This window comes from Mixophyes fleayi, chromosome 2 (assembly GCF_038048845.1).
Source record: "Mixophyes fleayi isolate aMixFle1 chromosome 2, aMixFle1.hap1, whole genome shotgun sequence".
Classification (NCBI taxonomy): domain Eukaryota; kingdom Metazoa; phylum Chordata; class Amphibia; order Anura; family Limnodynastidae; genus Mixophyes; species Mixophyes fleayi.
In genome coordinates, this window is record NC_134403.1 from 45,656,004 (window position 1) to 45,672,112 (window position 16,109).

The 16,109-nt window shown below is 43.8% G+C and overlaps 1 protein-coding gene across 1 annotated transcript in view; it reads right to left on the minus strand.

The window, feature by feature from the left end:
• The window catches only part of DDX10 (DEAD-box helicase 10), a 179,786-nt gene that overhangs the window by 135,112 nt on the left and 28,565 nt on the right, over positions 1 to 16,109 (minus strand). Inside the window, exons 10-13 of the mRNA XM_075198896.1 lie at positions 12,911 to 13,012; positions 10,971 to 11,058; positions 10,053 to 10,141; positions 4,633 to 5,026 (exon numbers count right to left, since the gene is read on the minus strand). Of these exons, the coding sequence (XP_075054997.1) occupies positions 4,633 to 5,026; positions 10,053 to 10,141; positions 10,971 to 11,058; positions 12,911 to 13,012 (673 nt within the window). The remainder of the gene's footprint in view (positions 1 to 4,632; positions 5,027 to 10,052; positions 10,142 to 10,970; positions 11,059 to 12,910; positions 13,013 to 16,109) is intronic.

Genomic DNA, 16,109 nt, shown 5'->3' on the forward strand with positions numbered 1-16,109 from the left:
GCATAATACAGAGCCCCGCCTACTAAGGTCAAGCATAATACAGAGCCCCGCCTACTAAGGTCAAGCATAATACAGAGCCCCGCCTACTAAGGTCAAGCATAATACAAAGCCCCGCCTACTAAGGTCAAGCATAATACAAAGCCCCGCCTACTAAGGTCAAGCATAATACAGAGCACCGCCTAAGGTCAAGCATAATACAGAGCACCGCCTAAGGTCAAGCATAAAACAGAGTCCCGCCTACTAAGGTCAAGCATAATACAAACCCCCGCCTACTAAGGTCAAGCATAAAACAGAGCCCCGCCTACTAAGGTCAAGCATAATACAAAGCCCCGCCTACTAAGGTCAAGCATAATACAAAGCCCCGCCTAAGGTCAAGCATAACACAGAGCACCGCCTAAGGTCAAGCATAATACAGAGCCCCACCTACTAAGGTCAAGCATAATACAGAGCCCCACCTACTAAGGTCAAGCATAATACAGAGCCTCACCTACTAAGGTCAAGCATAATACAAAGCCTCACCTACAAAGGTCAAGCATAATACAAAGCCCCGCCTACTAATGACATCCAAATGATATTGGAGTCAATAATCAGAACACAGAACATGTGCAATAGGAGCACAGCAGGCGAGCTGCCGAGTAGGTACAGAGGGGGACTCCCGAGTTTCGGGGAGTCCTCCCAGAGTCAGGGGCGGAACTAGAAAATTTTTCTACCTCGGGCGATATAGGGGGGGGGGACGATTTAGGCCCCGACCCCTTTCTAACTTCTAAGGCTGCCGGTGGCTGCACAGTATGTTTAAAACACAATCAGAGCAGCCAGGCAGCACATTATCACTGCCGAACGGACCTGCACAGTGTGCAGCCGCCGGCAGCAAGCCCGTGCTAGGGGGGGGGGCGACCGCCACTGCCCAGAGTAAGTATTCCTCCCGGATTACGCCTCTCCTTTTTGTAAAGAGTAAGGTCTTGAAGACCATCCCCTGCACAATGACACAATTGTATCATTGTGCAGCAGGTTGTGATGAGGCGAATCGCATTTCCTCAAATCACACCTCTGTGCAATGAGCCCACACCAGGGGCTAAAGCATTAGGAAGGCACATCTTGGGAGGTCACTAAGGATTCGCCTGTTAGAAGGGAAGGCCTAGCAGGTGCAAAGGTCACATAAACCATATCTGCTCTGACAGGCAACTCTATTATATCCAGGCAAAACAAATCTATTTGTAATGTCACTTTATGTTACCCATAGATCCTATTTGATTAGCTCTATTAGCGCTTCCAATAGAATGTAATGTGACCCTGATATGGTCTTCACCAACTTAAAAAAAGTCATTAGTCTATTCATTTTTATTGCCGGGTTCTCCTATATAATGCCCATCCAAAAACAGATATTAGCTTTAATATGCTACTAGAAAAAGCCCCATTTGCCCTCCGCCCCACAGCAGTGCAACAATAATTTTCCCCAGAGGTACAGATACCTGGTCACATAAGGTCATGAACATATAAAATTACCACTGATTAGGTGATTTACCATATCGCTAACTGATACGGTGTTTCACCTGTGTAGAACATACAATTACAGCAGCTACATTCATATTAACAGGTGCCAGTTATTTAGGGAAACTGGTTTCTTTGAGTCCAATAAGGTGAAATTAAGCACAATATTTAGAACGGAGTAACATGTTCCCGTCAAGTCTATGGTCAGGGTCAATATAATAAAATACAGGCAGTGTTTACGAGACTGCTTGGAGGTTACACTTTAATTGAGTGCAAGGAGAGTCACAACTGATTAAAGCCGTATAACATGGACAAATCAGATAGTTGACAATGAAAGCAGAAGCAGCTCGTTCATTTAGTACCTCGCAGAGAATGGCAAAAGAGTTCTTGCTGCTGCCAAGCAATAGATCCCGTGACTGCAATTAATGTGCACCTCGGACAAGATCCAAAAATCAGATCAATGCTACAAAGGCAGCTTTTCTAAACAAACCCGAAGAATTAATAGCTGTGCTGATGCTTTGTCTATTACCTGCAAGCTTAATTCTATGTAAATGTGTTTAGAACAAAGACAGCAAATTGATTACAGCCTTCCTCTTGGTGGCGAACAGATTTATAGGGGACGTAATAAACTAGACATCTAAATGTAATTTTGCTCAATACATCAACAAACTTTATTTTTTTTTATTTTTTTTTTAAATCAAGTGTCCCCTACGCCTCCTAGATTGTTAGCTTGTTTGGACAATGCAACCTCTACCTTTTGTATCATGATCCATTTATAAACAAAAGATAATATATTAATCTTAATTTGGTCACTCTGGGGAGAGGTTATAACCTTAATCTGCATTGCATCCAGGCTACACATTTGCTTGGAGCTAATAGACATTGAATAAGTATAAAGCATGAAAGTAATACACATGGACTACCCTCGTCTCTGTCCCTCAAGTCAGATGCCTTGGGGTCATCCTTGATTCCTCCCTCTCCTTCAAGCCTCACATTCTGTCCCTCTCAAAATCCTGCTACTTCCGCCTTCGGGAATATATCTAAGATACGCCCCCTTTCTCACCACGGAACCTACGAAAACCCTTGTTCACTCGCTTGTTATCTCTCACCTTGACTACTGTAACCTCCTTCTCTCTGGCCTACCTGACTCTCAACTTGACCCTCTTAAGTCTATCCTCAATGCTGCTGCCCACCTCATTTTTCTCTTTTGCCGCTCTATCTCTGCGGTCTCCCTCCAACAGTCACTACATTGTCTCCCCATGGCCTACAGAATTACATTTTTACTCCTCACCCACACCTTTAAAGCTCTTATTTAAATTTTTTCCCCCCTACATCTCCAATCTCATTTCTATCTACACTCCTAGCCGCCCCCTCCGCTCTGCCTGTGACCGTTGCCTCACTACTTCACTGATCACCTCTTCTCACTCCCGTCTCCAGGACTTTGCCCGGGCTGCTCCCCAGCTGTGGAACAATCTTCCATGTTCTATCAGGGTAGCATCTACTCTCAAAGGCTTCAAGCGTGTCCTTAAGACTCATTTCTTTATTCAAATCGATCAGTCCTCCTCCTAACTCCCTTGTCCCGGCTCTCTCCCCCAGTTAGTACCACCATATTTGTGTCTCCCCCTTTCCTTTAGGATGTAAGCTCTCAGGAGCAGGGCCCTCTTTCCTTGTGTGCTCCTTCTACTATTCCATCACCCCCTATACCTCTTGGCCTGCTTCCCTAGCCCTGTTCTCTTAAGCTTCTGCCTACTTCTCGCTGATTTCTACACTATCACTCATTGTCCCAGAAATAATTTGATTTGTATTACCATGTTACCTGTGTATGCGTGTATATATTTTTGTTCTTTCTGTATCATGTTGTGTCATGGGTCACTGTTTTCTGTATGTGTCAAGGACGGCACTGCGGACCTTTGTGGCACCTAATAAATTAAAGGTAATAATAATGATAATATTATTATTAATCATCATCATCATCATCATCATCGGAACGGAACCCCACATTGCAATATTTTCTCAATTGGCCGCAGGGTTTGGCAGCAGCAAGGTGTACCGGGCCAAAGAAGTCTTGTTGTCGAGCTTTCTTCACTGAATAATGATGCAACCAGGGGCTTCCATCCCTTATCAAGTCAATTATGTTTCTTGTGTCATAACCTAAACATCCCTGTGTATAAGAGAAATATGCAGATTGTACAGAGCATGTCTGTTGTATAAGAGACTGCAAGCCAATCACACAGTACTAGCTTCTATCCTGTCCCAAAATGATGCAAGAGCACACCACTGAAGCAGTGTTTTTGGAAATGTCCCCCTTACCTATAAAGGTTGAAAAGGCAGCATGCTATACAGATTGAGTGCACATTTAAAAAACACCAACAAGGAAGTGTCTAACAGCTGCTCGTTATCTTACAACCGATCATTTTTAAAATTACAACAATGAAAAGCTATTCTTGCTGAAGATATGCAAGTCGCTGACTTTCACCAAATACATGATTGCGGGGGCCTGGCCGTACACAGGAATTCATACAGTGTTTAAAATGGCACTTATAGGTAGCATAAAAAAAAGAAGTCACCATAATCAGTAAGCCAATCTAAGCTGCCATTTTCTCCATAGCCCTGGCCAAAAACAGGCCTGGGCTGTGGGAAGGGGTCATTAGGGCAACCTAGAAGTGCAGGATAAGCCGTGTGTCTCATTCCACTAAAAGGCAAAGCAAATGCTTAGGGCTGTTAGACCCCAGAACACCATTGTGAATATGTATTAAAATGAACGTAACATAAATATTTAAATACAAAAATGTTTTAAAGAAGTTCAGAAGGGAAAACATTTTCAGAGCAAATTACAATCAGGAAGAGATGTGGTCAACTGTGACTGTTGTGGAACTACCAGATTCAATATGCACCAAGAATTGTCGATGCTTGGAAAAACAACAGAAGTAGTTGAAAAAAAGAAGAAGATTAAGGGAATTCCATTGGGACCAACTGTCTTGAGAATAAACTATTAATATCTAAATGGTCAGACCAGGAACACCCAACTGTTTTCCTCTGGTGCCTACATTCTAGTTTTCCAACTACTTATAGTTTATTTGAACATCAAATTATAATTCATAATGACACAATGATTACAGTACATATTAAATAAATTAAGCTTACCGGAGCAGTTTCACCCTCCAGAACGCCAAACACATCTCTTCTCTTGACAGTAAATATTTCAAGATCTCGACAGTCATCATCATCATCATCACCACCACTCTCATTTGTAAAGCGAAAAGCTGCTTGTTTGCCGGCCTCTGAGCTCTGAACTTCCTCCTCTTCTGTATCATCCTCCTTATCGCTGTCCTCACTGGGCAGGTCAGAGTCCTCGGTGTCATCTGGATTCACCTGCTCCACGCTCTGTCCACCTAACTGACTTTTAAAGTTCTCAATGTCTTCATCACTGACGGTGCCAGGCTCTTGAACCTCGTCACTTGGCTCTGTTGCGGAAAGCTGTGAATTCTGGGCTTTCTGGAGGAATCGGACCCTCGGGGCTACCGCAAGACCCAATGACCTGCAACGTGAGAGTCAGTAAACTCAAACAGCAACAACAAAAAAAATAAATAAAAAAAAAATAGCAACACCACCAATCACAGTATTTTCTAAACTTACGATAAAGCCGTTTCTCTGATTCCATCTGGGGGGCACTGCTACCATGGGTTGCATGAGGGGAGTGTGCAGATGGCACTTAAATAGTTAACTTGTTTAATGTATCAATGCTGACTGACCCCTCCCCTCTGCATCACCTTGTGGCTCCTCAGTTTAATTATAAAGCCTCAAGAAAGATGGGTCAAACAACCAAAGAACATACAGCAGAAGAGCAGAAGGGAGGGAACTCAGTGTCCACCAGATGGAATCAGAGAAACAGATTTATCGCAAGTATAAAAATCCTCTTTTCTCTTTCATCCTATCTGGGGGACACTGCTACCATGGGGACGTTCTAAAGCAGCCCCCTTAAGTGTGGGACCGCTCTGACAGCCCGGCACGTAGAGCCCTACAGCCAAAATTGGCGTCTTTAGACGCAAAGACATGGAATAGATAGAATTTAGTAAACGTATGGACCGAGGACCAGGTGTCTGCTCTGCAAAGTTGGTCCACTGAGGCCCCATTTCTCGCGGACCAGGACACCCCCACTGAACAGGTAGAATGGACAGTGAGGTGATCTGGCAACAGCCGGTTAGCACTGATGCAAGTCTGTCTAATGGTGGCAGTAATCCATCTTGCAATGGATTGCTTTGAGGCTGACCAGTCAAACAGGATAAATAAGGAATCAGTGTGTCTAATGTATGAAGTCCTACTCACGTAAATTCAGAGAGCCCTGACCACATCCAAACATTCCATTTTATTCTGTCCAGTAGGCGATGGTCCCGGCTGAAACACGGGAACCACAATCTCCTGGTTCATGTGAAAAGCAGAGACCACTTTAGGAATGAAGGAAGGAATAGTACATAGAACTGCTCTATCCTCATGAAAAACCAAATATGGATCACGACACGAAAAGGCTCACAAGGTGCGATGGTAGATACAAACGGAAACTGGCTTGCGAGGCCGCAACAAGGTGTTTACGACTCTAGGAGAAAAACCTCTAGAACGCCAAAGGCTGGCTTCAACAGCAATGCTGTTAAAGTCAGCCGCTGTAAGTCCTGACGTCGAAAAGGGCCCTGGAAAAATAGTTTGTCTCGTAGTGGAAGACGCACTTCTTGACCTACCGCCATTTAAACTATGTCCGTGTACCATACTCTCTGCGGCAAGGCAGGGGCCACCAGAATCACTGGGAGTCCCCCTTGTCTTACTCTTCTGAGAACGCAGTGAATTATGGATATGGGTGGGAACAGATATCCCAACCGGAAAATCCAGGGCATTGTCATAACTTCGATGGCTACCGCCAGGAGGCCCCTTGCCCTTGGGCAGAATCTTGAGACCTTCCTGTTGTGCCTCGACGCCATGAGATCCAGGTCTGGAAGACCCCATTTCTGAATTAGTGACTGGAAGACCTCCGGATGGAGTGACCACTCCCCCGGCATCACTACATGACGACTCAGATAATCTACCTCCCAGTTTTGGGTGCCTGGGATGAACACAGCTGAGATTGAGGGAACGTCCTGTTCCGCCCAGGCAAAGATCTGTGCAGCCTGGGCGGAACAGATCAAGCACAATTGACATTGTGCTTGCACTTCTGGTTCCGCCCTGTCTGTTGGCATTAGCTACTGTTGTGGCACTGTCCGATTGTAGCCTGACTGGAGAACCTTGAAGAAGGGTCTGTGCGTCTCGAAGAGCCATTAGCATGGCCTTCAGTTCTAGAATGTATATAGACTCCTGAGTTGACCAAAGGCCCTGAAGGTGTAAGAAAAGGGCTACAGCCCGCCACCTCTTCAAGCGGGCGTCCGTGGTCACTATGATCCAGGACCACGGGACAAAGGACCTGCCTACCGCTAGGTGATCCTGGACCAACCACCACTGAAGAGACACCTTTGCTTTGGACAATTTTATCCTCTGGCGTTCCAAATGTAGGTGTGAACCTGACCACTTGGTTGAAAGATCCCACTGGAAGTAGCGGGAATGGAACCGACCGTAAGGATTTGTCTCCAATGTCGACCCCATCTTCCCTAGGAAGCGCATATGTAAGTGAATGGTTGGACCGGGAGTTGCCAGGACCCATGCAATTAGTTCTCACAACGATCTGGCCTTGTCCTCCGGAAGAAACACCTTTTGTTCCCTGGTGTCCATGATGAGCCCCAGGAAGATCATCCTCTGGCAGGGAATCAATTGAGAACGTTTTAAGTTAATCATCCATCCATGGTGCTCCAGGAACCTGATGGTAAGCGTCAGATGCTGTTATAATAGGTTCGCTGATGTGGCCTTGATGAGGAGGTCGTCTAAATATGGTATTATTTTGACCCCTCTGGAACGAAGGTATCACTGACATTTTTGTGAAGACAATGGGGACTGTGGAAAGGCCGAATGGGAGAGCCCGGAATTGGTAGAGGGCTGAACCTACCATGAATCTGATAAGTGACTGAAGTCCTTCCCAAATAAAGGACGCTTATCTTCATGTCCCTATGTCTATTGACGCTAAAAATTCATCTGCCTCCAGTCCATTGATCACTGATCTGAGGGACTCCTTGCGAAATTTGTCCCCCTTTAGGTATAGATTTAACGCTTTTAGATTTAAAATGGGTCGGAATGAGCCATCCGGTTTCGGGACCAGGAACAGATTAGAGTAGAACCCTTGTCTCATCCGATTGTCTGGTACAGAGCAAATGACTCCTGCAGAAAAAAGAGAAGTGACACAGAGTTGCATCGCCTGTCTCCTTTCTGGATCACGGGGTAAGGATGTTGTAAAGAAGAGACAAGGGGCTGGGCCTGCCAGGTCTATCATATACCCTTCTCCTCATGATTTTGCAAATCCAAAGATCTTGGGAGGCCGCTATCCACCGTTCCTTGAATAGACTCAACTGCGCCCCCCCCCCCCTCCCCCCACTCCTGCTGCCGCAAGTAGGAATGGTCAAGAGTCAGGAAGCAGGTTTTTCTTTAACTTTAGCAGACGAACGTCTCGCGGAGGGGGAGGTTCTGCCTCTGAAGGAATGCTCCCTGCTACCAGTCGGTCTGCCTATGGCCGTCCGACCTCTAGTAAAGGAGTCTCCCCGAAACGGCTGTCTAAAGGAGACAAAACGAGGAGGTTTATTCTTAGGAACATTTACTCATAGAAAAGTGCTTTTGCCGCCCGAGGCCTGGTTAATAATATTGTTCAATTCAGGCCCGAACAATACTGCGCCTGAATACGGTAAGGTTTTAAGCGATTTCTTAGATTCTGTGTCAGCGTCCCAAGATCTGAGCTATAGGGTCCTTCTATTTGCCATTACCACTGAGGCCGAAATGGAGGCCGAAACAGAGGCTGCGTTCTGGACAGCCTCATATTAGTATCCAGACACCTCTTTCAAATGTAGGGCAAGGGGAAGCAATTTGGAATCTTGCAGTCTCTCTGCCAACTGTTCCGCCCATGTTTCCATCGCTCTGGCAACCCATGCCAATGAAAACATGGGCCTGAAGGAAGTGCCTGCCGCTACATAGATGGATTTTAGATGACCCTCAACCATGCGGTCATTGTAATCCTGTAGGGCCGCTGTTCCCATAGCGTAGTATGATGAGCTAAGCGAACAACCGATGTATCAGCACTTGGAATCTGCTCTCATCGGGCCAAATCCTCCTCCTGTAACGCGTATAGGGTGAGGAATCTCCTTGGAATGGTAAACTTCCGGTCCGGCTGTTTCCAAGCAGCTTCTGCAATGTCTGAGTTCCGCTGACGGAGGAAACCGGATAGCGCAGTCTCATTTTTTTTTGAAAAGGCGCTGATCCGAATAATTAAGTTCATCCAAATCCATAAGATCCAGAGCTTGTCTGATGGCTAAGAGCAGATCGTCAATGTCCTGATATCTAGGGGTGTCTTCCTGGTCTGTGATGTGTAGAGTCAGAGTCAAAAATAGCCTCACCTTTCTCTTCTGATGATCTCTCAGAATCAGAGAGGGATAGGAGGGGATTGGTAGACCGAGACCTCTTATTTCAAGCAAGTACCGTTCTTGGTTCTTCTAGAAGGCGATTTAGTCTGTCTAAGCCTCTTACCAAGGATGAGGACCAAGCTGGTTCACCGGAGGAAGCGCCTGGGTTAGTGGGCAGTGAAAATGTACCCGCCAAAAGGTACTTCTGATGTCCCTGCGGTCACTGGCATCCCTGTAGTCACAGGGAGGGCAGTTTCTCCCGAAGCTGCGGGGAGAACGGCAGAAACTGCTGTTAACCCAGTAGGCTTAGTAAGCAGTTGGACCAGTGTAGTAACGGACTGCGCCAGGGAAGATGCCCATGTCGGTTCCTCTGCAAGCGATAGTACGTAGATGGGCCTGCGTAGAGAGTGTCCCTGCGTCACAGTCAGTACAAAGTGCCCCCGGGTCCTTCTGTCCAATAGGCAACGTAACTTTGCATTTTGAACATTTGAAATATTTTGTCAAAGGTGCTTTTCCCTTATCAGACATATTTTTAAGAGAAAAGCACACAGAAGTAACAGAATGCAGTCGCACAAGGTATAGTGTGAATTATATATACAAGAATAGTAAGTAATCTCTAACAGACAGGATATATCTTGTAACAAACAGTATGAGGAAATGCAAGTTGCCCAAGTAGAATCTAATATACATATAATCTACTATCAACACAAAAACCAGATTAATATAATCTAATATACTATATCTATCTAATATGACTATTAAGACAAAGTATGGTACTTCGCCAGTGTCCCTTCAGCAGCTGTACCCTGCTAAGATGAGTCAGTAGTCTTCCCGCGCAAACTCTTGGCACCAGTAGTGAGAATCCACTGTGCAGTAGAACGAAGGGGGGAGCTCTACAAACAGCCGAGCTTTGTTCTACATTCTAGAAAATGATCGCTAGAAGTGCTATGGGCAACACCTCCACTTTTCCTTTTTAGAAGTTTCAGTAAATCTACCCTTCGTGTTTTCTGTTAATTCATATATAACCGAAGAGCAAAGACTTACTGAGAATACTGTGCGAGCGGCAATTTGAAGACATTGAAAACGTCCTTATTCTTCATTAAAAAGACAGAACGCAAATAAGACACAAAGCACTGGGGAAAAAAAACAAAAACATATTACTTAAGGGAAAATCATGAAAGAAAATACATGAGATAAACACTTAAAAACCCCCCCAAAAAAAAACACTTAACACCACTTTGCTTACAGTGCAATGATACATGTGCATCTCCTGCTGGCTTTTCAGGATGAATTCAAAGGGACACACATGACGTGTTTAAAGCCACACCTTTCATAGAATAACGATTTAAATGTTATGACATGTCTGAATTCTTATTTTGACCGATAATGCGTCTTAGCAACTGGCTACACAGCTATATTTGGCTCTGTTATAAATAAAATGCCTTTTCAAATAAAATCTGGGCGATTTCTAGGGGGCGTGATGTTTTCACGCACGGTTGACACCACCTTCCTGGGTGCCTCCATTGGCTTCCTTACCCAGTCACATGCAGCCCCCGTCATGCACAACTGCACGAATGGACAGTTTACGAACACCTACACTAGTCTCCTGAAATACTCTGTGCTGCAACGGCCTTTCCGGCGCTCTGTCGGACTACAGCCTGTTCTATTGCAGCACTTTTCAGAATGTGAACAAGATGAGCAGGACAAGAAGATTGAATCAAACGTATCATAACATTCTCAAAAGACCACTGAACGTCACATTTTTTAGATTATTTTCAAAAGCCGTTGTCCCATTTCATATTGTAATTCAACCATGAATACAAGCAATTTGCATTATAATTCCACACAGAGATTGAGTGGTGTCTAGATATTTTAGCACAATTTACCATCCTTTTCAATAATTCTTCTTCTTCTAATATTCATTTCCAATCACAGTGACTAATCTCCATTCTATACACTTACCCTCTGAGCTCGTTCTTTCATTACTAGCTCCTGGGCCAAAAATGCATTGAGTCTTCCTTGTACATCTAAAAGCTTTTCAGGGTTAATCCTGGTAAGTTAAAGAAAGAAAAAAAGAAGAAAAAAAAAAAAAAAAAACACATAAAATGTTAATGAATAAGATTTATAGAAACTCTGACATAATGCTGTCAGATTTGCTGTTCAATCTAATTTGCTTTTAATTTGTTTTTCAATTAGTGTATAATGTATAATCTGCTTTTAGCATATTACAGGGTTTTAATTTTAATAATTGCAAAAAAAGTATTTAGCTTTAATAATAATGATGAATAATAACACTAAAGCCGTTTGCAATATTCAATCGTTAACACTAATTAGCATTTTAATCGGTTACCAAGAATTAAAGGAGCAGTCACATTCACACTGGACTTCTAAGATGATATCAGTATGATAGTATACAGGTAACCTATAAAAAGTAGAAATCATTTCCAGTGTATCCATCTATTGGTCATTAATACTGGAAAATAATTTCACAGAGATTATGTAAAGGGCAGACACAGCTTTACCAAGCCTTAGGGGGGTATTCAATTGTCAGCGTTAACGCTGAAAAACGAGCGCTCAAAAAATATTACCGTTTATACTGTAATACTGCGCGCGAAAAGCGTTAATACGGTAGTTTACTCGCGGAATTTCAGCTCGCCGCTCAGGGGGCGGCGAGCTGAAATTCCGCGAGTAATTACCGTATTAACGGTAAGATTTTTTCAGCACTCGTTTGTTAGCGTTAACAATTGAATACGCCCCTCAAAAGTCACATTAAAATATGTCCCCGCTAGTTGTAGGGAATGGCTGATAATCAGGGAAGAAGGCGGTGAGTGAGAGGACCAATCACAAGGTGCGATCATGAGCACGGCTTGTGTAGGCTGCATTACTAGTGCGTTTAGCTCACAGTGTATTACGATTAATACAGCATAATTCAGAGTTATACCGGAGTTAAACAGGAGATAAAAAGGAGAACACTCTACCTGATATCACTACTACAGGAGGACAGAATACAACACTCCAGTGAGTACACTCAAGCACCTGCTTTGGACACTCCTTACTGATCTGCTAGTATTGGTGGTAAGATCACTTCTGACTTAAGAAACCACTTACAAACCTTGTCTCATTTAAATTCTCAGTATGTCCAATCCGTTCATCTGTATTACCATGTAGTTCTACCCACACTATGCCAACTGCTCTCCATGTCTATCCACGCCGCACCATCTTCCTTTCCGCACTCCCTTCCTACCTCTCCTCTCTTGTTCCCCTCTTCCCCATTCTCCCAGCCCAATATCCTCACCTACTTCAACCTACTCTGTCGTCGCTTCAGGCACCCTCCTGCCAGTTCAATTATGTAGCCTCCACCTTCCCTGCTACAGACCTAAACTGCTAATCTTAATGTCCCTCTAGTGCTTATTGTTTCTTACTACCCCCTCCCTCTAGAATGTAAGCTCTCACAGGCACAGTCCTCTACCCAGTGTCCAATTCTGAATTGTTTCTGCATGTCATCCAATTTGTTGTGTTAATTGCATCCATGCATTTATTATTCTGCTCTGTACCCATGTACTTTTTATGTCTACATTTTGTCATGTATGTTATATTGACCTGCTATGTCAGGCGCTACTGCATCTGTGGCGCCATACAAATAAACAATAATAATAATAATTGGTCCTCCCGTTCTAGTGTGATAAATTCTGCTAAGGAGCTGGGGGTTTTATCTCCTGTGAGCCTTAGTTTTTGAGTAATTTTCATGAAAGTAACCCTCCGCTCAGTCCTCCTAAAATAAAATTGACCCCTAGTTTTTCTCCACAGAATCCTAAATCCTATATAATTTTGTCTTCCACAAGTATATGTAAAGGGGCAATAAAAAAAAGTGGTCAATGGTCCCAACAGAGATTAATACGTACTTGATTTCGTTAATCGGCACCTTCTTCTCTTCCAGCTGTCGCACCATCCCCTTTCTTTCAGACGGCAGCAGTACCAGCAAGGCTTCTCCTCCCTCCTTATACCTGATAGAACACAAACACAGCAAGGACACTCAGAAGAATAAATATACGAAAAGTACACGAGCTGTCAGAGAAATGAGCAATGGCGGAATCTAGTAACCCTGGCAGTGGGGAAGTCACAACGTTCCGTGCAAAGTCAAATGTAACAACACAGAATTAGGTTTCTATCTAATAGCTGTTTAATCTCAACCTCACACATACATTTCTGACTTTACATTTTCACCCTGGACCAAGGCCTCCCGGAGTCCCATGTAATTACATTAAATGCAGGCAGGACGCTAAAAAAAAATAAAAAAAAAATGAGAGTATTTTTTCTTTTTAAAAGGCTGCAATAAATGTCCAGGCTGAGCATCCTCTCACACAGAAGATTTATCAAGGATAAGCAGCTGAGAAGCAATCAGCAACAATAAAAACAGAGATGCTGCTGAAGGCGCAGCCAACAAAAATAAGGTTTCTTGAGGATAAACCCATCCATCAACACCACAATATGCCAGGTTTACACACTGGTTATCTACCCAGCATTAACACGAACGGCACTGTACCAAAATCATCATAAAACAATATTCCATACAAGGTCGTGTGTATGGGCGGCTGACACTTCTTTCTATGCAGATCAGACTAAGTCTACTGAAGAACATTGGCTGATAACCGCTAATATAAAAGTTCTGCCATTGTATGAAAACTATTCCACAGACAATTTTGTAAGTGTCAAGATGAATTTTCATACGGGATTGATCGTCTGGTACTTTAAATCGATTATCCCCAGCCATAACTTAGAACATCCGTCAACTGGTCATAATTGATTCATTTCTATATGTATTTATCAGTGGGAGCAGACAAAGAAAAACGCTGATAGACTAACATTAAACAGTGCCCCCAGTGGAGAAATGAAGAAGAGCACCTGCTTGGCCATACAAGAATAGGTGGAACATTCATCAGCACAGTGACACGGCATAAAGATCCATGTACCGGCATATTTGTGTCAAAGATGTTAATATTTTCAACATTTCCACTGTGTGTTAGAGTCACTGCTCAGTTCCTTTTATGTAAATGTCAGATTCGATCATATAGGCCACATGGTGTAATTATGGAGCATATGGGGGGGGGGGGGGAGAAATCAAACCATCAATACTAAAGGATGCAAAGAAATGTCATCATAAAATTGTCTAAAACACAGATACAGCAGGACAAAGCTCTTCAGCCCACTAGTCACTAGTGGGTAAATAAATGAGATTTGTTTGTTCTTTTTACACTCCAGATAGGAGAAGCAGCAGCACACTGATCAGCAGATCCGGTTGGTTCATTACACAGCTCTCTCAGGGCAAACAACTGGATCATCACCATTTAATTATATAGCGCTGTACAGAGAACTCATTCACATCAGTCCCTGCCCCATTGGAGCTTACAGTCTAAATTCCCTAACACATACACAGACTAGGGTCAATTTGTTAGCAGCCAATACACCTACTAGTATGTTTTTGGAGTGTGGGAGGAAACCGGAGCACCCGGAGGAAACCCACGCAAACATGGGGAGAACATACAAACTCCACACAGATAAGGCCATGGTTGGGAATCGACCTCATGACCCCAGTGCTGTGAGGCAGAAGTGCTAACCACTAAGCTACCGTACTGCCACATGCAGTGTCAAGGTGTTCAGTCATCCAATCACCAGACACTTATTGGAGGACCAGAGTTTCCAGGATGTCTGATCTTCTTACCAGGTTAGTACTATGTACAGGATCTTTTAGTAAGTAATGCACTATCCCTTAAATTGCGGGGAGAAAAGGCAAAAAATTGCTGCAGCTCAGTGATAATTTCATACACAGACACGATATTGAAGTGCCTTCTACTGTCACCGAGTGGAGCGCTGCTAAACCCTGCGGCCCCACTCCTACCAACAGAAGGTTTTGGTGCACGTTGTCTGTCTCAGTAAAGCAGGTTGGAAGGAACCAGTAGAATCAACAGATTCTACTTTGTTTAGACATTTCAGTGCTGTTTAATCAATCATTATAGTGCAGGAGCTGAGGGTGAGCCTACAATGGTGATGGCACGTGGGTGTGCGCAGAAGAGCAGGAATGAGGGAAACATCTGTTATGACACAGTCCGGTCGGTTGTGGAAAAAGTAAAAACATTGCTAAACTGTATATTTAAGGGGAAAGTCACATATGTATCTATTTTATCCAGAACACAGTAATTTAGGTAGTATTCTGCGGAGAGCCACCAAGCTTGACCTACTAGGCCAGTGATGGCTAACCTGTGACACTACAGGTGTTGTGAAACTACAAGCCACAGCATGCTTTGCCAGTAGAAAACTAGCCGATAGCTGGCAAAGCATGCTGGGACTTGTAGTTTCACAACACCTGGAGTGTCACAGGTTAGCCATCACTGTACTAGACCATCGACAGGCAACCCAATACACTCCCAAAGACACGCGGTGAGGACCTTTAACCTTCAAAACTGTTGCACGTTACTTATTACTCTCAGTAACAAACAAATCTGACAATAAAACAGGTGAAGGCTGAGGGGCCACTAGAGTATACGCTCACACATTTACATCGGATGCAAAAATAGGCAGACGGTGTAAGGAGCGAGATTCTCAGCACTTATTCAATATTTTTATCACCTCCTACACATGACTACACATGATTTTGGAAACATGTTTTGCCCGGAGGCCAGAAACATAGAAACACTGATACAGAATCCAAGCAGTGTGCTGTTCCCTGTAATGAGCAACAGTAATCACAACGGAACAATCTCACTTATTTATTATAATTCTAGAACAGATTTACTCTTCAGTAGACGTTTGGCGGTGACCCCTCCCTTGAACCGCGCTTTCCTGACCCCTTATGAAAACTGTGGTTCCCCAAAAGAAGGTCCAATCAGCAGAGTAGGCTACAGGGAGTTAGGTCCGTCCCCCATAACCCCGCTGTCTGACATAATGACGTCTGAAAGACCTCATAGCGCAGAAGGTGGTCACATGGCAGGGTCCCTCAACATATAACTACTAAAGAACCATGACCCCACTTTGCATAAGTTTTACAAAAAACTGAATTTCTCTTTAAAACAGCTTTTCCGTTCAAATTAATTATTCTCCCCCAAT